This window comes from Paroedura picta, chromosome 4 (genome assembly GCF_049243985.1).
Source record: "Paroedura picta isolate Pp20150507F chromosome 4, Ppicta_v3.0, whole genome shotgun sequence".
Taxonomy (NCBI): Eukaryota; Metazoa; Chordata; class Lepidosauria; order Squamata; family Gekkonidae; genus Paroedura; species Paroedura picta.
Window position 1 is genome coordinate 102,398,882 of NC_135372.1, and position 26,027 is coordinate 102,424,908.

At 43.4% G+C, this 26,027-nt stretch overlaps 2 protein-coding genes across 8 annotated transcripts in view; one reads left to right on the forward strand and one right to left on the reverse strand.

Moving 5' to 3' along the window:
- The window catches only part of EIF2D (eukaryotic translation initiation factor 2D), a 28,764-nt gene that overhangs the window by 1,983 nt on the left and 754 nt on the right, over window positions 1–26,027 (reverse strand). For 2 of the 6 annotated variants that reach the window (XM_077334800.1, XM_077334799.1), the window contains exons 2-14: window positions 22,527–22,717; window positions 20,594–20,677; window positions 17,260–17,350; window positions 15,696–15,803; window positions 14,546–14,844; window positions 13,747–13,864; window positions 13,022–13,067; window positions 11,166–11,269; window positions 4,588–4,746; window positions 4,085–4,174; window positions 3,211–3,306; window positions 2,966–3,094; window positions 1,578–1,698 (exon numbers count right to left, since the gene is read on the reverse strand). In XM_077334800.1, the coding sequence (XP_077190915.1) occupies window positions 1,578–1,698; window positions 2,966–3,094; window positions 3,211–3,306; window positions 4,085–4,174; window positions 4,588–4,746; window positions 11,166–11,269; window positions 13,022–13,067; window positions 13,747–13,864; window positions 14,546–14,844; window positions 15,696–15,803; window positions 17,260–17,350; window positions 20,594–20,677; window positions 22,527–22,717 (1,636 nt within the window). Of the gene's footprint in view, window positions 1–1,577; window positions 1,699–2,965; window positions 3,095–3,210; window positions 3,307–4,084; window positions 4,175–4,587; window positions 4,747–11,165; window positions 11,270–13,021; window positions 13,068–13,746; window positions 13,865–14,545; window positions 14,845–15,695; window positions 15,804–17,259; window positions 17,351–20,593; window positions 20,678–21,928; window positions 22,464–22,526; window positions 22,718–26,027 lie in introns of those variants that run through there. The other 4 variants (XM_077334804.1, XM_077334801.1, XM_077334805.1 and 1 more) reach the window with 3 other exon arrangements.
- Window positions 5,840–26,027, forward strand: part of DYRK3 (dual specificity tyrosine phosphorylation regulated kinase 3) — a 50,107-nt gene continuing 29,919 nt past the window's right edge. The window contains exon 1 of one of the 2 annotated variants that reach the window (XM_077334784.1): window positions 5,840–6,161. In XM_077334784.1, coding sequence (XP_077190899.1) covers window positions 5,875–6,161 — 287 coding nt within the window. In that variant the 5' untranslated portion in view covers window positions 5,840–5,874. The remainder of the gene's footprint in view (window positions 6,162–26,027) is intronic. The other variant, XM_077334787.1, reaches the window with a different exon arrangement.

A 26,027-nucleotide genomic window follows, 5' to 3' on the forward strand; every position in this document is an offset into this window, starting at 1 on the left:
GGCATCTAAAATTACTCCACTTGCCAATATATAGGACAGATGGGTTCACATTCTACCTGTATCTGAAGAAGTCAACAGTGATTCATGAAAGCTTATACCCTAACAAATTTTGTTAGTCTTTAAGGTGCTACTAGAGCCTCTTGTGGTGCAGAGTGGTAAGGCAGCAGACATGCAGTCTGAAAGCTCTGCCCATGAGGCTGGGAGTTCAATCCCAGCAGCCGGCTCAAGGTTGACTCAGCCTTCCATCCTTCCGAGGTCGGTAAAATGAGTACCCAGCTTGCTGCTGGGGGGTAAACGGTCATGACTGGGGAAGACACTGGCAAACTACCCCGTATTGAGTCTGCCATGAAAACGGTGGAGGGCGTCACCCCAAGGGTCAGACATGACCCAGTGCTTGCACAGGGGATACCTTTCCCTTTCCCTTTATGGTGCTACTGGACTCTTGCTCTTTTCTATTGCTACAGACATGAACAAGGATACCCACCTTGATCTAACTCAAAAACTGCAACTGGTCCAGAATATCCAGCCAGAATGCTGTCAGGGGCTAGTTGCAAGGAACATGCATTGCCCATTTTGAAACAGCTACAGTGACATTGGCTGGCTATCGGTTCAGGGTCCTGGATGTGAACCTTAAAGCCCTTCATAATCTGGGAGCCACATATCTAAGGCATCATCTCCTTCCATATGTTCCTGTGCACCAGCTACAGTCGGCTGTTTGTTGCAGGCTTCGGTACCAGAATCCGTGTTACTATTAAGTAGTTTGAGAAGTTGTTTTAGGGTAAGGAGTTGACTTAGGTTAGCAGACTGTCTATAGCAAGAAAAAGTCAAACCACCACCACCCTCCTGTGCCTGCCTGAGAGCTGTAGATCATTAATAATGTGTTGAACTGGCTTGAATTGTGAGCTGTAGGTGACCACCAGTGGTGTTCTGTTGTCATTTTCTTTGGGCTTATCTGTCCCTTGACATCATTCTGGCCTTTCTGGTTATCTTTCTCACCATTTCAGACTACTGTAGTTGCAAAAATGCCTGCTGCAGATCTTTCTGAGGGCTGGAACCGATATGACTATAATGTTGGGATTGGCTAAACACAATGGCCTGTTTGATGTGGTTGGGTGGTAGATGGAGGCATGCAGAAATATTTGCTCATCTGTTTCTGGTATAATGTGGCACTTTGGGTCCCTCATGTACCCATACTGTGGTGTGCAGGTAGTCTATTTCTTGCACAGAGTAATTCATAGTCCAACTGGTGGTGGAGGAGTGAAAGTGGTGGAAAGCCTGGTGAAATCCCTCGAGACAACTCGAGTGCTTTTCAAGGACATCTCCCCCTGGTGAAAAGTGATGTTCTGGTAGCCCCATCCTTTTCCACGAACCAGGCCGGCAGCCCCCCCCCCCCTTTCCTCATCTAGCCTAACCTGCAAATAGCATTCCTGAATTAGCCAGTCTGCCTCATTCAATAATGCAGGAAAGAGACAAGCAAGCAGGTTTCAAAGTGAACTTAGTAGGTTACCACCTTGTTTGCTATCACAGTTTAAGGCAGCAAAGTTTAAGCCTTTGCTCAGAACACTCCTCACCCTTACCTTTTTATTTGAGGATCGCTGTGCTATGGTTATGTCAATGGGATCAATATTTCCTTTCCTCACAATGGGTTCATGCCCTGCAAATGTCACCTGATGGAAGGGCTGCAGCTGGTCCAGACACCTGCCAGAGAGGTGGAGTTAAATCATGAAGGGATGCCAGCTGTCAGCATCTGTGGCTTTTCCAGCCCTGCCGTAGTTAAGTACCAAAGACATCTTTTCAAGGAAAGATGTGCGTATCATTTTTAATTTACCTGCAGTTCAGGATTGCCAGCAGTGTTGACTGGACCCTTTATGAAGGCCAGCTACAACCAGGCAACAGAGCCATGATGGGGAATTAAGACTGGATTGATACGGAGTAGGCCACAGGGCTACTCCAAAGTGCCTCTTGGTCTTGAAAGACTGTTATAATTCTGCTCTGGTACTGTGGTGTTTGTTTTGTAATGGAAAGCAGCCATCTGCTACCATTCTCATCCTTGAGGGAACTCAGCTTGAAGTACTGAATCCTAAAAATTGGGGAGTGACACACCCCTAACTAGTCATCCTTCAAAGCTCAACAAATGGTGCTGTAATATACACACTTGGATTTCCATTTGGCCATAGGTTTAAAGCACCTTACTGGCTGCTTCGAGCAAGGGAGTTCTTGATGCTGTGTAGTAAAATGATCTTCCTTTAGACATATAACAAGGAATTAAATATGACCAAAGCTCAAGTTGCCCAAAGCTCAGGACTCAAGTCTCTTTACAACAGCAGAGGTATAATATTTGCAGCAATCCAGGAACCTGCTCAGAGCATGACTGGAAACCCCATCTAACCCCTAAGAAGATGCAACTTGGCCGGTAATCCATTAAGAAGCAGCCACCCATTCATGACCAGGTTTTCAACCAAACCTAAGCATCTCTGTCTGACCTATTTAAGCAAAATGTCTGCAGCCTACAGGGGACAGCTAAAGCTTGTCAAGAATTAGTTAAGTCAGTCTGACAGTTTAGAGGAATTCTACCTGTATGCCTTTCTTAAATTCCAGTATCTCCCTTAAAGTGTACTGTATGGGCCAGGACTGATTGCTTCATATAATTCACACAGGCAAATAATGCGCGGATGGCTTATACACCACAGCACCATAGTGCTAGACCCTGCTGGGCTGCATGCCAATTTGACCTGTGACAAATGTAAATGTTCCTGACATTACAGAATTCTCCCATATCCCATTAAAAGCAACCAAGACCCCTAATGAGAGCCAGTTTGGCGTAGTGGTTAGGAGTGCGGACTTCTAATCTGGCATGCTGGGTTCTATTCTGCACTCCCCCACATGCAGCCAGCTGGGTGACCTTGGGCTCGCCACGGCACTGATAAAACTGCTCTGATATCAGGGCTCTCTCAGCCTCACCCACCTTACAGGGTGTCTGTTGTGGGGAGAGGAAAGGGAAGGCGACTGTAAGCCGCTTTGAGCCTCCTTCGGGTAGGGAAAAGCGGCATATAAGAACCAACTCTTCTTCTTCTTCATCTTCTTATCACACACCCTGTTAAAATAAGGAGGATACGCAGGGAATCATTTTTGATGGTTGCCCATCAATGCACTGCAGTGCAATGGCCTGCACAGGTGACCTTCAGCACCCTAGAAATCTCTCTCCCTCACCTGCTCAGAAGATCATCCCACTTGAGCTTTGAGATTTCATTTTGCTCTGATTTGTTCAACAGGCAGTCACACAGGATGGGATCCACCTTTACAAAGCTGCAATCAAACAATTTTTTTTTAAAAAAAAGCTTTGTTCTCCCTATGATCTGCTCATTGAGTTGGGAATACATCAGTCCAGGCCATGTGGCACTCTACACATTATTGTTTGCCCCTTTAGCATGTCCTTAAAAGCCGGACTGGAGTGTCCAAAATGCCACTGTGCTTGCTGATGCCCATGCCTAGTAATGCTACTGTGCTTGCGGCAGCCCATGGCTAGTAAGAAGAGTCTAAATGACAAAGGCTGTCTTTACTCATAACGTTCCTGGATGTCCTATATTTGGCACTCTTCCACTGCACCCAGGGGGAGAAATTAGCCAAAACTTCACTTGAGCTGAAGGCCAAGTGTCTATTCAAATCTAGCATACCAGAGAAGAACGTAATTGGGCTGTATGTGCAGGAAAGCAGGTAGTTTCATCTGAGGTTAGCATACACTGCTTTAAAACTACCTATGGATTCAGGTGGGGCCCAGTATGAGAGTACTTTTGTATCCATCCTACACACACTTCTGGCAGCAGCTCACATAGCAGCAAGTGCCCAGCTTTTGGTCCTTTCCTGGATATGGAAGAGGGCAAGAATAGGGAATTGAATGCCAGCAAAGTACCTGCTGTTTCTAGCAGCACTTCCCACATTTTTGGTTTAGCATTACAGGGCTGGTCCAAGAGCAAAGGCAGTGAGTGCGCCCCAGCAATCCCTCCAGACAGTCCATGCTGTCAGCACAGGCCATAATATTGGTATTCCCCTCTCTCTGCCCAATGTGGTCTCTGCTCTTACATACTTTTTGTTTGTTTCCTCAACCAACTCGTTGATCTTCACATAGTTGATAACAGCACTTCTCACTTCACTGCTGGAGAGGGTACTGCCTTTCCTGTGGATACACAGAAACTTAATTACTGGATCTGTTGTGCTTTGGAAGCACAGTCTTAAGTCTTTGCAATTAGAGATTTCATAATCTCGGGGGGGGGGGAGGAGGGGGGGAAGCAGAGAAATGGCCCAGTCAAACCAGACTCTGAAAACTATCCATCCCAAAAACATTAATGCTTTAGGGAGGTTTCTTTCCTGGCAGGCCATTTCCCCCAAACTTTTATACTTTTATATTGGCAAGCTCCTGCTGTGGCACTGTCTTTTCCCCTAAGGCTATGGATGGACAGACACAGACACACCCCCTTACACCCTTAAGTACCTGTTTCCCCTCTCTAGATGTTCTGGGCCCATGTTGCCAGGCAAAGAACTACGGTATGTAGGGGCAAAGCAGAGGGTTGGTTCTCTTGAGTTCCTTACTTATATCCAGACTCCTGGAACAAGGGTGCCATTTTGGAGGAGACACCATAGAGTGGTATTATTTCAGGAGGGTGGTACAGCTGCTCACCATCAGCACCTTTACTATCTTGGGCAGGCGATTCAGATGATGCTATTTCAGGTACCACAAAAGATCTAATGCTGAAATACAAAGGAGGAAAATCAGTTTTATATTGTTCACTGTTCACTGGAGAAGTATCATGAAGGTAAACACTGCTGAGAAACCAGAAGGGTAAGTCTCAGCTCTTCTTAGACCTCACCCCTGACAGTACCATGTCCCAGCAACAAAGCTAACAGAAGTGCAAGCTTATTCTAGCCTCTCAGATCAATACAATAGATACTTGCTATTCCCCCCAAATATATCCAATATATTTCATGCGCCATCCTGCCAACATGAGAAAAAAGTGAATGCATCTTCCAACTTGCACAATTAGTCTGCATTTCACAAATATGTTATTCTACTGGTTTACCATGTGTACCTAAGTAATAATCGGGAAGAGCCAAAAAATGGACCAAGGGTTCAGAGCTTATTCAGAGGACTTCCATTTTGGGAACTGGGAGCTTTGCAGGATGGCTCGACCAACCTTTGGCCCCGGCCAGACTCCTTGGCTGATCAGGGCCAGCACAGGCTTTGAGTGCACCTGGCTGACTTCCTCAAATCCTCACAGGCTTCCCTCCAAACCAGGGTGGTTATTATCTGAAGAAATCCCTAGTATAACTGGGCAAAAAGGCACAGAGGCAGATAAGGTGATTTCCACCTACTAAGTGAATTGTAAAAATCCTGGCTCTTTGACTTTCCTAAAAACTACATGGCCTCCTTCAGCATCCCAAGAGGGAGCTAAAATGAAATCTTAAGAGAGTTCGCTTGGCAGCACTCGCCTCTGTCTTCTGCCGAAGGGCAAGTAAAAGGAAAGTAAGTGGACCACTCTTGCCTGATCTCTGCAAAATCCACTGCAGCTTCAAAAAAGGCTGTGATTCAGAGAGTGCCATAGGCAGGAAAGAGTCTAATTGCTACATTCTCACATCAGGTCCAGCTTGATCCTCAGTTGACTTTTTAGGAAAGGATTAGGCAAGTTCATGGAAGGTAGCCCAACAGAACACCCATGTTCAGAGGTGAAGACCAGATGCTGGAGCATAAGCTTCCTTCTCTGTGGTCTCCTTGACATCACAGGTAGCCATTGTGATCCATCTAATGCCAAGGCATTGGCTGTTCTGGCTGATGGCTCTAGGATTCCCTGACATCATACACATCTACACAAACAAGCAGAAATGAGACCCTGCAGAAGCCTCTACCAGATTCTCACCTCACAACACTACGCTTGTGTGACATCACAGAAGAGTGGGGGAGGAGAAAGAGAAGAACTCCCCAGAGGGAACTCCACAGAAGATACACAGCCCGGCTGCCTGGAGACAACCCCAGAGATGATCCCTGAGGAAGAAAAAGGAGACGAGGGGCTACAGTGCATCCCCATCAACACCAATTCTTCCCCTCTTTTAGCCGAAGTGGTAGGAAGACTTGCAAAGCGGGCATGGGCAGCGGTAGCAAGAGACGACCGGTAAGCATACCCAGTTCTGACTTACTTGTTGAGGCAGGGAGCTTCATGTGTGTAGATGTGAATGGCCAGGAATGCAGCACAGAGGGCTTCATAAGCTTCATCAGCACCACCAGGTATCTACATTTTATGCACTGCTTCTGATCACTTTGCCTTTTCCCACTGATTCTGATTAAGGCTACTTGTCCTTAATATCAACAAGTTTCCTGCTGGCACCCATGCATGCCTTAAAACCAGGGGGGAGCACTTCAAGAGGTAGGCTAAATCAGACTCAAGTTTAACTGGTTGAGAGTGACACAGTGGCTTTACACTGATGGCAGGAGACAAACAGAAGGGGAACAAAGTTATGGAGCCCTGTTGCATGCAGATCAAACTAACTAACAAAAAAACAGCAACCAATCTTCCTGTATCTGCCAAACATGGCTCTAAAGACTTTAGATCTTGTGCAAATTTGTTTAAAATGTTCATTACTGGGTCCTAAAGCAGGTAATAGACTAAATACAGCATAATGTGATAGCATAATATGGTACTATTACATCCAGGCCAGTTAATATTTATAACATAGATTCATGGTAAGGGGGGCCCTATGGAAATGATCTACATATTTCACTTTGTTGTAGACATTTGGGATGATGGCATTCAGAATCCTGACGTAGCCATTAAAACCCATGATAGCAGCAGGGCATTGCCCTTGAGACATGACCGAGCATTGAGGGGTAGAGTGAGGCTTCTGACCTCTGCCTCCCCAGTGCCTCATGGCTGCCTGTCAAAGTCCACCCAGCAGCTCAAGTGAGGCGGCAGTGGTGGTGGTGGAAGTGTCCCGGAGGTGCCTTTCTGCAACTTAGGCTGGCATACCAGCTTCAGCCATTCCTGGAGACAGCAGAATTGGCCATGGCTACCCAGAAAGTCTAACTGAGCTTACTGTCAAGATCAGCTTTCTCCAGTGCTGCATCAATTATGTTGGTACCAATTTGCTTCCAAGCTCATTGCAAAGTGCTTTCAGGCTGGTTCAAGAGTACTTAGGGTTTTAGATGTTATTCAAGGGACTCCCTTTACGCATCTGAACTACTCACGCCCAGTTTCACATCTCTGCACACAATGAGGTGAGATGAGTCATCATACGGGTCAAAACATTTTTGACAATAGCCCCCCAGCCTTCCTAGGAAGCCTCTTTGATCTTCTTCCTTCTAGCCCTTAAGTGCCACTGCCGGAAATTAAATCCAATACCTTGCATGTTTTAAATGGTTGGATTCAACTTTTAATGGGGCTAGATGGCACATGCAGATAACTCCTGTTCTGCAGATGCTCCCTGGGCTGCCCACTTATTACCAAGTTTAGTTTAAGGCATTAGCTCAAATCCTCCACTGCTGCTCTCCCTGTTCTCCCCCACAACATCTCTGCTCGTGTCGACAGGGGCTTGTGGAATGGTTTGCTCAAGAAGGTCAGGAAAGCTCCTGCTGTCCTGGCATTCCACCGACTAGGTGGAACTGAACTATCCAAGAGGACTTTGCAGTGCGGGTAACGGGGTTCCACTGCACAAAATGCTTCCCAGATTTACTTGGATAAATGACTGGGATTTGTGGCCTATACTGCTGGGTATAGCCCATAGTAAGTAGGATCCTACTATGCAACTGCTGCCCCACTTAGTGTGTAAGGTCAGTTCTTATGTTATGCTTCAGTTTTTTCTGGTAGTTCCAGATTTCTGATAGGTTAATGCACTGGCTACTAAATGACCTATTTGGTTAAGTGTACTGACCCGCTATGCATAATCCGCCTTGAATCCCTGTAAAAAAGGCAGACTATAAACAGCACGCAGAAAAAGAAAACATTTAAATGTTCAGATGGAGTGGAATTGTTTTTCATTGGGCTGGAGAGCCAGCTCGGTGTAGTGGTTAGGAGTGCAGACTTCTAATCTGGCCAGCTGGGTTTGATTCCCCGCTCCTCCCTGATATACAGCCCGCTGGGTGACCTTGGGCTCGCCACAGCACTGATAAGGCTGTTCTGACCGACCAGTGATATCAGGGCTCTCTCAGCCTCACTTCCCTGACAATGTCTGTTGTGGGGAGAGGAAAGGGAAGGTGATTATAAGCAGTTTTGAGAATCCTTCGTATAGAGAAAAGTGGCATATAAGAACCAACTCTTCTTCTTAATTTGCTGCTTTATTGTTGTTTACTGGTGGGGCACTGATCACTCTTATTCAGTGCTGCTCTTATTAGTGCTTTCATTTTACACAAGTGCATATTCTGTGCTTTTAACTTTTGTAAGCTACTCTTAAGTTCCATCTGGTAGAACAGTGGTCCCCAACCCCCGGTCCAGGGACCAGTACCGGTCCGTGGATCAGTCGGTACCGGGCCGCGGCTCCTCCTTGTCCTCTTCCCCAGCCGCTGCATCGGGGGCTGCCCTTCCACTCTGCCGCCGGCTCACCTTTGGTGCTCTCCAGCGGCCGCCATGGCTGGGGCTCCCCCTCGGCCTGGCACTGAGCAGCTGCTGCTGGCAGTGCCCACCAGTGGGGGGCGGGAAGTCAGGGGTGCCGACGGGAAAGCAAGTAGAGCAGGGGCTCAGGCGGTGGCAACGCCCCTCGGCAAAAGACGTAAAGGAGGATATGCTATCTGGTTTTGGAAGGAGAGTGGCTAGGGATAGTCGATGCCTGGTCTTGAAAGGTTATTTTGTCCGGTTGACAGTCAAGCAGCAGAGAAGTTGCAGAAGTATGACCTGCCCTGCTGTAGTGGCAGAGTGATGGCAAAAGCTTCTGTTGCTCAACTTGTCCCTGGCCTGTGGTTATTACGAGGCCTGGTTTGCAATCCTCTCACTAGTTCTCCTACATGTGTGCGGAAGTGGCTTTCTGTTTTTTTTTCTTTTGGACTGAAGGAGAAGCAGTTAGTTGTTGAGTAAATTTAGCAATAAAGCCCCCCCCCCCATACACACACTTTTCAAAATAAAGAAACACAACAACAACAAAGAACTGTATAGGTGGCATTGCCAAAGACATTTTCACCTCTATTTATTTAAACCCAAATTTCTTCACAAGGGGGATCCAGAACAACTCACATCATTCTCTTCTTCTCTACTGCATCCTCAAAATTACCCTGTGAAGTAGGTTAGGCTGAGAATGTGTAACTGGTTTGTAGAAGGTCTGTTTTTTCTTTTCATCACTGAGAATCAAGGAATCTCCAGGATTGGAGTTGGAAGGGATCTCCAGGATCATCTAGTCCAACCCCCTGCACAATGCAGGAACTCACAACTACCTGCCCACCCACAATGACCCCAATTTCATGCCCAACCCCACCACCAAAAATCTCCAGAATCCAGCCTTGCCTGGAGGAAATTCACCTACCATTCCACAGTGGCTATCTGCAATTCACTGAGTATGCAAGGAACAGCCACAAGAGACAAACGCTGGCACATCTCTTCCTGCCCACCCACTCACAATCTGCCTAAGTTTATAAAATCAGCATTTCTGTCAGATGACTATCTAGCCTCTGCTTAAAAACTTCCAAAGAAGGAGAACTCACCACCTCCTGAGGAAGCCTGTTCCACTGAGGAACCACTCTGTCAGGAACCTTTTCCGGATGTTTAGCCAAAAATTCTTTTAAATTAACTTTAACCCTTTGGTTCTTGTCCAACCCTCTGGGGCAACAGAAAACAACTCTGCTCCATCTTCTATATGGCAGCCCTTCTAGTATTTGAATATGGTTATCATATCACCTCTTAGTCACCTTCTATCCAGGCTAAACAGACCAAGCTCCCTCAACCTTTCCTCATATGACTTGGTCTCCAGACCCCTCACCATCTTCATAGCCCTCCTCTGGACACACTACAATTTTTCTACTTCATTCTCTGTATTTAAGTAACCACAGATTTGGGACTTGTTGGGAATCAGATATACTGATAACCTGTTCCAAAAATCAACTGCATGTGATCTACCTACCCAAATACTTAATCTTCTTGTCTACTACACTGAAAATTTAACAACGTTCTCGAAAGTTTTTTTTTTTAAACTTGATTTTGGCTGTTCTGTCAAACTAATAATAATTTTTCATACTGGTTACTTTCCTTCTCCTCACAACACACACTTTGATGAGAGGACATTTATCTTGCTTGTGGCTTCAGATGGCGTAGATGTAAACTTTAACCCTTTCTCATCTAATCAGATTTCTGCCTTCTCTAATGCAGCCTTAGATACAGCAGTCCATTCCAGGATATTAACTAGAAAGATGTATCTCACCTGCTGGTCCCTCCAGACGCCCCTCCCCCATGACTGAAATAATTAATCCTCCCAATGTTACTGTTGATTGTTATTTATATTATAAATGTGGTATTGTAATCTTTTGATGCTTTACTGAAAGTTGCTTTGATGTTGCACTCTGTATAATGTCCTATGTAAGTTATAGAATGTTCAATGTAAACTGCCCAGAGCTGCAATGAAATGGGTGGTATAAATCAATCAATCAATCTAGCTTACAAGCACAATTTTTATTTTGCCCTTCCCACAAGGAGCTCTGGGTAGCATACAAGATTCTTCCCTGATTTACCCTCATAACAACCTTGTGAGGTAGCTTAGAGCGCCTGGCCCAAGATCACCCAGCTAGCTTTGTGGCTGAAGTCTCCCAGATCCTAGAATCTAACCATAATACTATAAAGGCTACCTTTAAAGCTGTTATGTGAGCATAAAAAAAGACCAAAGAAAGCTATTCCATTACCAGTTAATGAGTTACTTTGCTGTTGATCACAGCTTAGCCCATTAATCAGCCAGCAGTCCCCCCAACATATACACAAGCTGACTCTAACACAGAGGTAGTCAACCTGTGGTCCTCCAGATGTTCATGGAATACAGTTCCCATGAGACCCTGCAAATGCTGGCAGAGGCTCATGGGAATTGTAGTCCACGAACATCTGGAGGACCACAGGTTGACTATCCCTGTTCTAACGTCTTCTCCACTGTGAACATTGCTTGTGTAGAACACCTCCCTTGAGTTCCCAATGCCCATGCAGGATTCCTTCTCTTACCTGACATGTCTCCAGTCCACATCCACAATGCTCTCCACTCCCTTACTCAGTTCCTTCACCTGAAGGATCTTCTGTTGTTGCATTAACTGTAGGAACTTGGAGAACTAAAAAGAGAATGTCAATTAGAATCATGTTCAAATGTATGGATGCTATGTTTTCAATCATAGTTTAAAAGGAGAGCTAGTTTAGTTAAAGCTTCTACTAACAACTAGAAGTATCGAGGAGTGTATGTGTGTGTGTGTGTGTGGGGGGGGGGGTGGACAGGGACAGAGCAGGCCTTAATCCAGGCTATATAGGTGCAGCTGCAGTACACCCACCCAAGTTCTTCTTTCAGTTTGTACGCCATTGACTTGGGCAGGCTAATAGGGGCACAGGCCCTCTCATGTATAACTTTGGGCTCAAAGCTCAGCCAGTGGTAGTACTGGAGCACCGCAGTATGCATAGCCATATGGTTCACATCTGCACGGGGAACTTTGGATTTAATGCTACCAGGTGGATTGACGCCATCAAATCACTGGAGAGCAACTCACAATTGCCTGCTGAAGTCTGTTGAGAACAGTAAATTGGAGATATAATGCGGTACAGTGTACTTGTTCCAAAGTGCATTTATATTGAAGCTCTCTTGTTAGAAAGATCAAAGATATAACAGGGTTCAATATACCATTAAACCTTTTAGCAATTCCCTTGGGTTATTTGAGGTCCTATGCTTTAAAATATGTAATGCCATTTTGATTAATTGATAACCACATACTTATAGCAATGGGAAAATAATGTGTTACCCACAATAGAGAAATGGCTGTGGAGAATTTGGCTGGGCATGTTAACAAATAGGCTGGCCTTTGACCAATATCAATGAGGAAGAACAATTTAGACAGAATCTTTGCTGCTTGATGAATGGAGACCATTTATTGTATCTAGGGATCATACTGACCAATTGAAAATAGCAATTCAAAATGTTGCCAGTACCATAATTTTTAAAACAAAGGTTTATTTGCACATCTATCACGGTATAATGTTTTAAAATGTACTTCAAGAACATATTCACTTTAATATTATATAGCTGTAAAATATTTCTATGAAAACATGTCCTTTTTACCAACAAAAATCATTTGAACATTTCTCCAATTGGTGTACTTATTCTGAAATACACATGCAATGAAATGTCTGCACAGTTGGTATTTTCTCCCGACCAGTCATCCACTGCCTTTACAAAGGGTTTGGAATTGGAAGCATCTCCAAATGGTAGCGAACCAACAAAACAGTTTGGCCTGAAATTCCATAGACACTAATTCTGCTGAACTCCACCCATGGAAAAACATGTACACACAGCATATCGCAGAGCTGCAGAGTCAAAAGACTTGCACTATCATAAAACTCTGTATTAAACTCCTTAAAAGATAGATTTGAGTCCAGGAACGCCTTAAGAGACCTACCAGATTTCAGGGATACTTTCAAGAGCCAAAGCTCTCTCTGTCACCTGATGAAGGAAGCTTTGACTTTTTAAAACTAATATAAAAAAAATCTTGGTCTTTACAGGTTGCTCCTGGATTCAAATCTAGATGTTCTACTGCAGATTAACACAGCTACCCTATGAAAGCAAAGAAATGTCTTTTTAAAAAATATTAAAATTCATTCTAATTTTCCATGTGTGAAATTGTTCAAGTCTAACTCACAAGTGTTGAGAGAGAGAGAGAGAGAGAGAGAGAGAGAGAGAGAGAGAGAGAGAGGTTCCTTCGCTTAAAGCTGATTGTTTAAGCAGTGACATATGAGAGAGAGAAACCCCTGTTACTGTCATCAAAATGTAATAATTTTTACCCAATATTGTTTAAGAATAGGGAAAGCAAAAACACCCTCACCTTCTTGTAGCTGGATTTCTTTATATCTATTTGTTGACCTTTAGGGCTATTGGTAGATTAAAAAAGAAACAAAAACATTGCATGAATGAAATGTAGGAATCAAACTTAAGTAACTCTTGGTTTGGGACCAGTTCTTAACACACACACACTCCCACTGATTTCTCCTACTAAAATATAAGTTTAATTAATAAATAATAAATAAATAAAATAGGACCTTCACAGAGCATACTTATGCCAAACCATTGCTATGGGGGTTTTTTTTTGTAATTATAAAGATATTAAAGACAAGCCATTAACAAAGTGTCCTGGTCCAACCACTATTCTTGTTGACCAAACCAGTTTTGAGTAACAGGGCAGGGAAATTCCAGACAGCTACTGCCAGATGGGCTACAATGAACAGGCCCATGGTCTGGGACTCAAAACGCATCAGCTTCAGTTGTATCTTACATATCATAATCCTGAACCTAATGGAAACTAAACACTGATAAATGCCATACAACTGGTAGCAAAAGGGAATTCTTATCTGTAGCAATTTTATACTAAACAGGCGTCTTTTTACCCAAAATCAAGTTTATCTACACTTTCCAGTAGTCAGAGGATTGGTTTAAATGTAAGATTTATTTACACAGCACTGTGTTGTCAGATAAACAAGGAGTATCATAGAAAGCAATTTTTCTGTAATATTCTCTCACCCCACCCCACCTCAGAGAAGAGAGGCTACGTACCAGCAGGAGAACATGTAATTTCGCAGAAAGGTACTTGTCAGCAGTGGGAGCTCAGACTTCTTCACTTTACATTTTAAGGAATGAAAGAAGCACTGATGAAGCAATGCATCCATTTGCTCTGTAAGAAAGATGGAACCGTTTATCCTCATGAGGCTCCACAAAGAACGTAATGTGGGATAATATAGCATGGTTACAATGAGAACCTCTCCACTCTAGCTCTGAGCTGTGTCAATGCTAAGAAGCAAAAAGGCTACAATGCTACGTCGCAGCACAACATTGAACTGAACTTCCACTCTCTTTCTTCCTTTGAACATGTCATTATGGTTTGTACCTTTCGTTTGTGAAGTGCATACAGAACCCCTTCAATGAAAGCAAGTATATCAAGATTGACAGAACCCTTTTCAGTAAATCCTAGGCTTCTACTGTAGCAGGTTAGCACACCTGTAGCAAGCACATCACAGACCCTCCTTCATATGTGATTAGGTGTACCCTGTGCATCCATTAAGTGCAAGACTGATAAACTGCATATATTCTATCTGTGCCACAATTAGGCACCCAGGGTAGGGGTTTGAATTCCAAGGTACACATAGCCAAAAATATATATCCCATCACCAGGTGAACGACCAACCATAGATATACACAATATTCACATTAACCTGCAGCATGTGAAGTGCCCCTAAGCTTGTGAGTTGTACCTTCCCCTCTAATCACACAAATGAGCAACTGATCTCTTCAGCACAAGGATTATTATCAAAATTCCTACAAAACACCATCCTGAGCACATCCCTAAAGTGTTTACCTTGTGGACTCCTGCTGTCTTCAAGCACCTGGGGATCATCCAGGTTGCCTTCTTCAACAGACTCAGCAGCTCCGTCCTCACTAGGTTCCTCATTTCCTCCCACTTCAGCACCTTCCATAGTTTCATTGAGGCTCATGTTTCCAATGTCTGTTGGCAGGGATGAGTCAACAGGGAGGCTGTTTTCAGACACTTTGCCTTCCTCACTTTTATCATCCTGTTCCTCCTCTTCAGCATGCTCAGTGCCAGGTTCTCCCTCCAGGGAGAGTATTGTGGGCAGACAGGTCTTGTCACCAAAACTCCTTTTTAATTAAAAATGTGTAATTAAAAAAAAAATCAAAGGTGGCATAGTACATCTCAATTAAAACCCACATTTTATGAAAAAGAGAAAAGACTGAGTCTGTTAAGACAGGGGTAGTCAGCCTGTGTTAAGATATAGAGTTGTGAAAGGAACACAATCGTCACCCTGAAGAATGACTGCTCAAGGAATATGGGAACAGCAGCGGATCGCAGACACAACAAAGATCATGGACAGAACACTTTGGTAAAACCAAGGAGTCTGCCACATTTATTTAATGCCAATAATTTGCCAAAAGGCAGCAGACTGCCACAAGTGAACTTATCTGGAATTAGAGTATAATTTAAGGAAATCATAATCCCACAGCCCTAAATCTGGGGGACCGGATGGAGCTCTTGAAGATCTGCAGGGCCTGCAAGACGGAGCTCTTCTGCCAGGTCATTGGCTGAGGCCAGGGCTGTTAAGATCTGGGCTCCCACCCTTTTGAACAGATACAATTGGTGTGGCTCCCTTAATCCCCCCAGGAGATGTTATGTCTGTTGAGCTGGGGGGTGGTTAGCCGCCGCTGACTTGGATTGTTTTATGTTTTATGTAAGGGGTTACGATATAATGGGTTTTAATGTGGGTGTTACTTGTAATCAATTTTCTTAGATTTGTATACCGCCCTCCTATACGGCCCAGGGCAGTTTACATGGGAACATTGTGGGATACATAGAACGTTATGTAACTGTTGAGGGCTGATCCTTCTCCGACCCAAGCACTGGATTCAAGACACCATTTTAACATTTGGTCCAAGGTCCATACAGCTTTGCTCCCATTTTGTAAACAATATGATATGACTGGTTATGTACCCACCACAACTGATCCATGTAAGTGTGCAGCACAGTGAAGCCCTTCCCTTTCATTCCAGCAGCCAGCATCTCCACAGTAGACATGGTAGATACTCCAACAGCCACTGGGGCTCTGAAGGAAAATACAGACACGTTTAAGTTGAACTTGAACAGCAAAAACACTCACTCCACCAAAAACAAGTTATATACTAGCAGCTCCCAGTCTAGAATCTCAGTCGATCGGTTCCTAATGACTCAGCCCTGCAACTCTAGCTTTTAAGAATAAACCCAAAGGAGGTATAGATCTTGGCACAGCAAAGACTAACAAATTTTAATATGTCCAAGCAATTGCCCTTCAAAGCCAGAGTGTTAAAAGATCACTAATCCTAAGAACCTAGATTCTTTTTAAAAATTCAGCTTTAATCCCCTCCTAAAAAACTGTTGAAGTGACATAGATCTTCTACATCATTTGGAGACTCTTCCAGAATATCAGAGGACTTGCCATGAGAGACCACAAACAGCCGTCACTGCTAGTCCTCTCACAGAGGCTGCAACATTAAAAGTACAGCTTTCTGTATGTGGAGCTGCCACATGCACTTAGACAGGGAGAGAGGACCCATGAAGGATATGGGTCTCATGTTACAAAGGGGAATAACACTAATGTGACTTTTCTCTATTTACGCTGGTAGGATACTTTTAAGCACAAAGTAAAATGTAATCTGTAAAATAGGAGGTCAGAAACAAGTCTAATACAGGCATCTAGTAAATCTATTTCGAGCTGGTAGTGTTGTATGAAGGAGATTGCAATGTAATTTTCTACCACCACAGAGGGGCCATGGGTTAGTAGTAGAACACATGACTTGGATGTATACAGTACCACATTCACTCTTTGCTTAAAGCATGCCTGGAAGACTGGCTGGGCAGACTCAAACTCTGAAAGGGCACCTGACAGTCAAGGGCGGGTAACAAATAACTACATGGACCAGTGGTCTAACAATGCAAGCTTCATATGTATTGCTAAGGAGTTGATAAGGACAAAATAATCTGACAGCCCCACACACATTTGAACACAAAAGGTTTGCAGCCTGGTCGGGTACTTAAATCTCCTGGGACTTTCAGTTATTACGCTTGACTACAATGCTACTTAACAAAAAGCTCTGTTTAGCTTCCATGATTTGGGGGGGGGGTTTTGTGTGCGTGTGTGTAGGAGGTGATTTTCCAAAAATTCCTCTGAGTATTACAACCTACAAAAGCCAATATCAAAGAGCTATAGGTACGTTCTCCTAAATGTAACCTTACTTGGAACCAGATAACAGGGTTATTTGATAAATTATTTACAACTGCCAGTCTTTATAGATACAAACTTACACATTTTTACAAATTTAAAATAATTTCTGAGACATTAAATATGAGTCATAGCAATACTGAATATGGTCTTGCCCAGAGTTTTCTAACTGATCAGCACAGCAGCATGCCATGTTTTTGTTGAACAGAAGTGGCTTTGATCTCAACAGAACTGCATTTAATTTTTGTTCACCCTTGTGAAATATGCAGTTCAACCCAACATTAGCTTTCAAGAGAAATCATACCTGTTTCCAACCAAGGTTATGGCACACAACGTACCCGGGTCTATCTGAGGAAGACCAGCAGAGGGTACTACAACCCCTGGAAGCATGAGGTCTGTAGAAACAAACAGCAATTAGCATCCCAGGAACTTTTCAGGACAGACGTCACCATGCCCTGCAGCCCCTTATTCACTTTAGAAAAAATTCAGTACAGCTAGAATGATATAGCATACTCATGTAAACTTAGAATACCCTGTATAGCAATGCCAGTGCTATGTTTGAAGGTTACAATACAAGAGCTTACTTCTATGTAGGGTTGCCAGCTCTGGGTTGGGAAATACCTGGAGACTTTGGGGGTGCAGCTGGGAGCAAGCAGGATTTGGGGCAAGGAAGGACCTCAGTGGAGTATAATGCTAGTAGCATCCTCCCTCCAAAACAGCCACTTTCTCTAGGGGAACTGAACTCTCTAGTCTGGAGATGAGCTACAGTCCCAGGGGCTTCCCATGTCTAACCTGGGGACTGGCATCCTTATTTCTACCACTCTGAATTACTGATGGCCCAGTGGTGTGGGCAAGTCTGCAGTGATGGTTGTAGGAGGGAGGCTTGGGGGGGGGAACGATTGGAAACAATGGTTCTGGTCAACTTCAACCAAATGGCTAGCGCAGGACCTCCCTTTTGCAGGCCCCGCGGAACTGTTCCAAGTTCCGTCAGGGCCCTGATCTCTTCTGGGAGCTCATTCCACCAGGTGGGGGCCAGAACAGAGAAAGCTCTGGCCCTGGTTGAGGTCAAGCGGGCTTCCTTGGGGCCTGGGGTCTCCAGGAAGTTGGAAGTGGTGGATGTATCAGCTTCAGCTGATATGCAAGCCACAACCATTTCTCAAAATGTATAATTTGGCCCATGGCAACCCATGCTCTGAATACATCTAGATTAGGTTATTGTAATTTGCTTTTTGTGGAGCGACTTTTGAAAACAGTCTATAAACTTCACCTCATCTAAAATTCTTCAGCTGGGCCACTGTTATGACGAGGATCGAGTGATCATATCACACCAATGCTGAAAATCTGGGCACAATTCAAAGTGAAGGTTCTTATCTTTAAAGCCCTAAAATGGCTTGGGGCCAGAGTATGTGAAGGACCACCTCCTCCCACATTGTCCATCCCACCACTTAAGACCTTTCTCGTAAGCCTTGTTCTCTGTGTTCTCGCCTTCAGAGGTGAGGTGAGTGGCTGTCAAAGATATAGCACCTCTCTGGCAGAAGGCACTTCCACTTGAGGCTCACCTGGTGCCTACCTGGCTTCGCTGTATGTGCCAAGCCAACATGTTTATATTCAACCAATAGTATTAAGTAAAGGGTTTATTTTTTCAACACTCTTTTAGTCTGGAGCTATTATTTTCAGCTGTCTGTGATCTGTTTTATGATCTATGTTTTTATGCTGGGCTTTTTTCTAGTGTTCAATTTTAACATTGTGTTTTTATTGCTTTTATTTTGTGAGCTGCCTCAGGAAGGCTCCTGGATAAATAATCGGAGGATTTCTTTTAGTAGAAGTGATGAAAGTACAAGGAATGAGGCAGGATTCCTACTTTTGGAACCAAAGCTTGAATGGCCATCTCTCTTACTGTGTGCATGTAGTAAGCAAAATTTGGGGAAGCTGTTCAGAGGCTCACATTTTTTTAGATACTATAGGCTAGAACCCTCCTTTAAAAATAAACACAATATTAAGAAATCAGTCCAAATATATTTCCTTAAGCCTTGCACATGCTTCCAAAAAGGAACATTCCTAGATCTCATTTTTACTTTCCAAAAATGTCTTCTCACAGCAAAGCCAAGTTCCCTGACTACATCATGCTCACTGTCAAGTTGCAATAACTGGCAGCTTTCAGCAACTATTTTCCTCCCTTCTGTTCTCGGCTTCCAAATCTGCCTTTGCTATTTCAGTGCTGCCAGCAATAGACGCAGGAAGCAGCATATTCTCTATGGAAAGCCAAAATATGTGCACATCATCTGGTGATGTCTGAACTCCACACAAACGTGGAAGCTACCTAAAGCATGAAAAAGGATGGCATGCCCATGCAGATCATGCAGACAATGGAAATGTTCGTGACTAAATGACCTGACCTAGCCTCTCACTCTGATGCCAATCTGCAGAAGATATCTCCCTGATTTGATATAGTATTTACTTAAAATACTGAGCTACTTTTCTAAATATACAACAACACTCCATTAGAATGGAACTGGAACACCCATACATATATATTTTTTTTTAAATATAAAATTTGCATTAATGGCAGCACAAGTCTTACATGGGGTAGATTTCAGCATTTGAATGTCCATGTCCTTTAATGCCTGTGAAATTGTCTTAAGTATATATTTTTCACCCTGACCCAAAAGCCACACAATATCTAAACCCATACTTTTAAGCTTAGGTAGAATTCTATTGTACCAAGCTTCCTGTATTGGCCAAGAAGTGGATTTTCAACCAAGACTTAAAAGTTAATAGCCAAGCTTTTAAAGCCAAACATTGCTGACCTAGTTGCAGACCTAGGGACTTAAAAACATGAAATGGAGAGACTCCAGTTCATTATTGAAATCCATGACCCAATTTGGAATACTGTATAACATTTGAGGGATGAATTTCACAGAATACATTTTTAATGCAGCCAAAAGAGTTTTATTTCCCTTTTGATGGTAAAATTTGGATAGCAAAATTAAAGGCCTTTCACGGCCTTGACTATCTGCTTTCTGTGAAAGGCCCATATGATTGGATTCTACCCTCTCTAACCTTTCCTCCTTAACTCCCCTCCACCGCCAAGAAATTGCACCCTCCCAGCTTTTGAACACAAGCATTGAAGTGATGCCATACACAAAACAAAGCAGCAAGGCAGAAGCAGACACACTGATTTGTCCTAAGAATGACAAACAAACAAAGAACCAGCGCTTATGTCCTAGCAGTAATCAAATTTCTCTAATCAACAGAGTAACAAACAGATAGAAAATCTTTGTCTGGGCCTGTATCTGAGTCATAATTACCTAACCCCCCCATCCCACCCCACCCCACGGTCAGTCAAATACTGCTTATATAACATTAACATTTCAATTAACAATCTTGTTTCATTGGCAATTTATTTTCCTCTTTAAATGGGCTAAATAAAGATATTCAACATAGTTTGAGGTGAGGGGGAGCATACCTTGCACCTGCCACAGTTTACTTATCTGAAAGAAAGTCCAGCTTGATTTCAAAGGACCTATCAACTAAGCAGCAGGGTCAGGACTGCAATATAACAAGGCAAGCCACAAAAACTAACTTTGAAAAAGACAGATCAACTGTGTAATGCAAGGAATCCAGCTCACTCTGCTTACCTGCTCCTCCCACTAGTTTGTGCAACACAGGTGGCCAAGTTGTAAAGGCAGGGAGAAGGTCAGGATGAGCCCACAGGGTGTACACTGTTCCAAAGAGAAAGCAAAATGTTTAAGATTAAAGCACCACCACTTTTGCTTGGCTTCATCGCTTCCCAATTTATTGTCATTCATCTCAGCTTTGTTAGGAGGTAAGATTCAATAATAAGAAACCAGAGTTTGCAACCCATTTCCCTAAGTAGCCAGGCGTTCATAGGGTTCTCTGTGGCCTCAGCACAAATGTTATGCTACTATCTGCACTAATCTTGAGTAAATTACAACTCTACATTTTAGTATTAAACCAGAGAGAGTTGAACCTGGTAACCAGGAAGAGTTGTTTTGCATATGTAAGTAAAAAGAAACTGCAAAATAACACAACATACTGTATAGCCCTTACTGAGAGCCAGTGTAAAGGTATCCCCTGTGCAAGCACCGGGTCATGTCTGACCCTTGGGGCGACGCCCTCTAGCGTTTTCATGGCAGAATCAATACGGGGTGGTTTGCCAGTGTCTTCCCCAGTCATTACCATTTAGCCCCCAGCAAGCTGTGTACTCATTTTACCGACCTCGGAAGGATGGAAGGCTGAGTCAACCTTGAGCTGGCTGCTGGGATTGAACTCCCAGCCTCATGGGCAGAGTTTCAGACTGCATGTCTGCTGCCTTACCACTCTGTGCCACAAGAGGCTCTTCCTGAGAGCCAGTGTAGTACAGTATTAAGAATGTCAGACAAGCATCTGGGAGACCCGCTTTCAAATCCCCACTCATGACATAGAAGCTTGATGGGTGACATGGAAGCTCACTGGACTAATTGTACCCTCTGAGCCTAACCTACCTCACAGGTTGTTGTGAGGATAAAATGCAGAAAGACAAAGCTGCTTTGAGCCCCCTTTGGGGAGAAAGGTAGGGTACAAATGAAGTAAGTCCACAAATAAATAATAGCATTTTCTTACTGTAGGTTGAAACGCATATTCACATGTATCAGTATTCCACAGCCAAAGGCAATAAACAAAGGACTGGTGCTTGTGTCAAGAAGATAAGGAGATAGTTTACATAATAATTTAGAATATTTCTCAAATCCCTCCAAGCAATTATCTTGTCTATGACTGAAAAACACCATAATCTTTACAACCAAGAGTCCCAGTGAAAATACATCATGCTGCTACCTTATTTTTTGTTTTTGACCAATTATATCCTGAAGGACAGAGCAAAAGATATTGAAAGACAACATGTATAGACTTGGATCCACTGGAGCATTTCCATAGGTTGAAGGATTTCCATTGAAGGACCACAATCTTCTTACCTCTACATTCCTGCTGCACCCTGAAATTCTGCTCCTAGGGAACAGCCCCCCCCAACAGTATGGGGGGGGGGGCTGGAGCTGCAGCGGAAGACAAGAAATGAGAGTCACTTTCTGTGGGTGGAAATCCTTCCAACCTGCAGAAACACTTCAGCAGATCTAAACCAAGACACGTTGAGAGAAGACACTCGGACCCTGATTCAGAAAACTGTGAGCCCTATGGAAGGGTATGTATTTGCATTTGCACTCAAGAATCTTACAGTGCAACCAGGGCTAGAGAGCAAAAGCCTCTTAAAGCCTCAGGCAACTTTTAGGTGAAACAAAAGTCAAAGAAAAAGGGCCTCCAGATCCAAGTCATGTGCCCTTTTCTTCCTGCCCCACTGCATTTTGAGGAATTTCAGTGTGAAAACAGAGTTTCAAAGGGAGCATGTGGACTGGAGCCTTTATGCTGCCCTATCAGGTATGGGAATACTTCTCAGCTTATGGAGGCAACAGGAAAAAAGTCTTCAGGCTTATTTGTGCCTGGAGTGGAAGAGAATTTCAATTTCAAGTTATGCCAGCCCCATAATAACAAGCTGCCTGCTGCAATATATTTCGGCACCTGTTGGATACAGCGTTTTCTCCACTTCAAACAGGGCTGGATTCCTGCTGTTAGCGTAAACTGTGACAGCATCTCCTTTGTGAGTGTACAACTTGATAACATTCAGCTCCTCTTTATTTGGCACAACCTTGGAGAGCTGCTCAGCAGAGAGGGTGGGAAATGTGGCTGCAACATCAGCACGCAGCTTCCTCCTGCAATTAACAAGCATACGTTTATTCCCATGCACAGCCCTGGAGGTATAGCCACAGCTGTCACTTCATAGGGCTACTTCTGCTAACCTACATGTTATAGCACATTTTTTAGCTTTCCCACTTAGGTTGCCACTACATAAAAATAGTAAACACTCATATTCTGAATAACTGTACAATTGTATACCCACCTTTCCTTTAACTGAAGACAGCTCATAAAAATATAAACAATACCATTAAGCTATAGCAATAATACAGATTATACTAACAAATCAAACAATCACAAGGGAGGTGACCACCTTAAGAATGTGACTGGCGCCCTCTATTGCCCTTTGGTTGTCACTGGGAGCTTGACAAACTTCAGGGGCTACCCAATGACTGCTCTAGAGATTAAGGGAGAGTTACTGCTGCCCTGATTGTCACTGCTGTTGTCCCATGGGATTCCCATAGTACATAGACTGCTTTTCTTTCCAAACCATCCTTTATGGATCTGATACCATCCTCAGAGGCCAGGCCAGAGGTGCTACTGGAGTATCACTAAGGAAGCCTGGAAGAATATCATAGACAGTGTGAGGAGCCAAGGAATAAAGCTTTTGGTAACATTTGGGAACTGCCCACTTCCCCTTCATCAGTCTTTAAAAAAAATCAGGAAAGGGAAACTGACCTCTCTAAGGAAGGAACCCTGGAAAAAATTCCTTGTTCGACCTGGGGCCTGGGTTTACTCCCTGAAGGTTCCTCTCCAGAGTTGGGGATTTCTGTGACATCTAGGGCCAGGGTGGATTTGGATTAAATCATCTGTATTGAACAGTTGCTTGGTTGCAACTATGAGTATCTCCTCTAAAAAAACCTCTTTCACCTCCCTCATTGGTTCTGACTATAAAGAGGGGTTGCCCTGGGCACTGGCATGGGTGGCAGTGGAGAAAAGGCTACCCTGATCGACCACTGGGAACAAGATGAAGTGTGCCCCTACCTACACCTAAGCCCTTGATTGGGGGCAGGCAAGGATCACCTTAGGTTAGAGTACTGGAATCCCTTGGATGGAGTGGGAGAGGAACACTCTTGCATGCCTTGCAGCTCCTCTCTCATGGCTCTTATCTCAGCCAAGCAAGGATTCCACCCACGCACAACAGAAGGGGTGGGGGGAGAGAAAGTAAACCCCTGAGGATCTGCTCTGGTGCTCAAGAAGTCCCCCTCGTTAAGTGAAAGGCCCAACAGAGGAGCCTGACAAGCCACTGTAATCCTTTGGGGGCTGAACTGGCAGCCAAATGAGCTGGGAGGGGTGTCCAACAGGGGAGCCTTGCATGCTATTATAGCCCCAAGAGGCTGAACTGGCAACCAAGAGAGCCATAGCAATGAGGGAGCCTTGTATGCCATTGTAGCCTCCAGGGGCCAAACTGTCTGCTGAGAGAGTCATTTGCACCTTCAGAGCCCTTTTTATGGTACTTTTGTTTTGGTCTACAGCAGTCTTTCTAGATTGCTTTGGGCTAGATTCAGTGGAAGTTAGATTCATTTTCAGAGGTGAATTTGTCTCTTTTACATCCATCCAGAGCCTCGTTTGCTTGCCACTGTGCTATTCTCTTCCATGTCTCTCCAAGGAAGAAGGGGGAGCAATGAAAAAAATACAAAGATAAAATAAACAACAGAGTCAAATGGAGTTGTGAAGAGTAAGAGGGACAAGCTGGAGTGTTAGGAAACTTACTAAACTTCAGATATGAATTTGCTCTAGGAGAAAAGCAAGTAAAAAGCACAAAACGCTCAAAGAGCTGTGATCCAAACCAGTACTTTCTAATGAGGCAAGAAGCAAACTAAGACAGGACAACTCCCACCCAGCAGAGAGGAAGATAAGATTTCAGTCCTCCTCCATGTGGAAATCACCCTTTCCAAGTTGCTCTCCTCCTCAGAGCGAAAAGGAAATATATCCAATAATAACTTTATAATAATGGAAGCTTGTTTTCCTATTTAAGAACATAAAATGTATAGTACAAATGCATAAATATAAATATGTTATCTACAAGCATCATTATACCCAATTCTTGAGTGAGAATCACAAATGGCTGTACTTATGCTAACTTAGTACATATATCTTAATTTTTGCATCTGAGAGGTATGGAAAGGTAAATTGAAATTAGGAAATTAATTTTGTAGTTAACATAAGATACAGTTACTATACTAGTAACAGCATATTTGGATTATGTTCAACTTTGCAACATTGAAAAAACGAAGTTATATAAAAGCACATAAGCATTAAACATGCTATGAAACTAATTCTAAACAGCTTCACCCAGAAATAAGTCCCGGTTTATTAAATGGTCCATACTCCCAGAAAAGAGCTTTTAGGGTTGCAAATATAGAATCATAGAATCATAGAATATAACATATTGTTGTAAAAGTTCTTCACATTTAAACAACAAACGTAACCTTGAATTCTACAAAATAACTGCACGGTTTATTAAACATTTATGAACATGTAATGGTTTGATAAGAGAGCCAGCTTGGTGTAGGGGTTAGGAGTGTGGACTTCTAATCTGGTGAGCTAGGTTTGATTCTGCGCTCCCCCACGTACAGCCAGCTGGGTGACCTTGGCCTTGCCACAGCACTGATAAAGCTGTTCTGACTGAACAGTAATATCAGGGCTCTCTCAGCCTCACCTACCTCACAGGGTGTCTGTTGTGAGGAGAGGAAAGGGAAGGCAATTGTAAGCTAAGCAATGTGTTTGTATCTTAGAGGTCCAGGAAAATGCTATACATTTTCCAGCATCCTGTTACAGGATCAAAAAAATGAAAAAGGAATTCAAATATGATCTTCAAAATGTTAGTGAGAAACTGTAAGGAAAAACAGTATCATCAGGTGACTATATTTGGAACCTTTTCTTTAGGATATTATCTGATATTTATTTGTCATGTGGCACATAAAATATGTAGCCAAGTAGGTACAATGGTTATGCACACAGATTGGGACCTTTCTGGGACCATTAAAAACATAAATACAAATATTTTAAATTAAAATATACTAAACTAAACACCTCTAAATTTAAATATGAAGCTTTGGATGCCAAATTCACCCTCCAGCAAAAAGTGGAGCATTCCTGTTTATCTGGAAATTGACACTAGATTTGTTATTGTTTACCACCCCAGGAACCTTATTGCTGATGAGCAACAATAAGTTTCAAGAACAAATAAATATTAGCAAACAGTATAATGAGCTGGAATAGGAGATGCAGTGACAGAAATCAATTCAAGAAAGCTTTTGCGAGTACTTCCTTACATTTCCCATTTGTTCACAACTCTAAAAAATTGGTGTTTACGGTAAAATG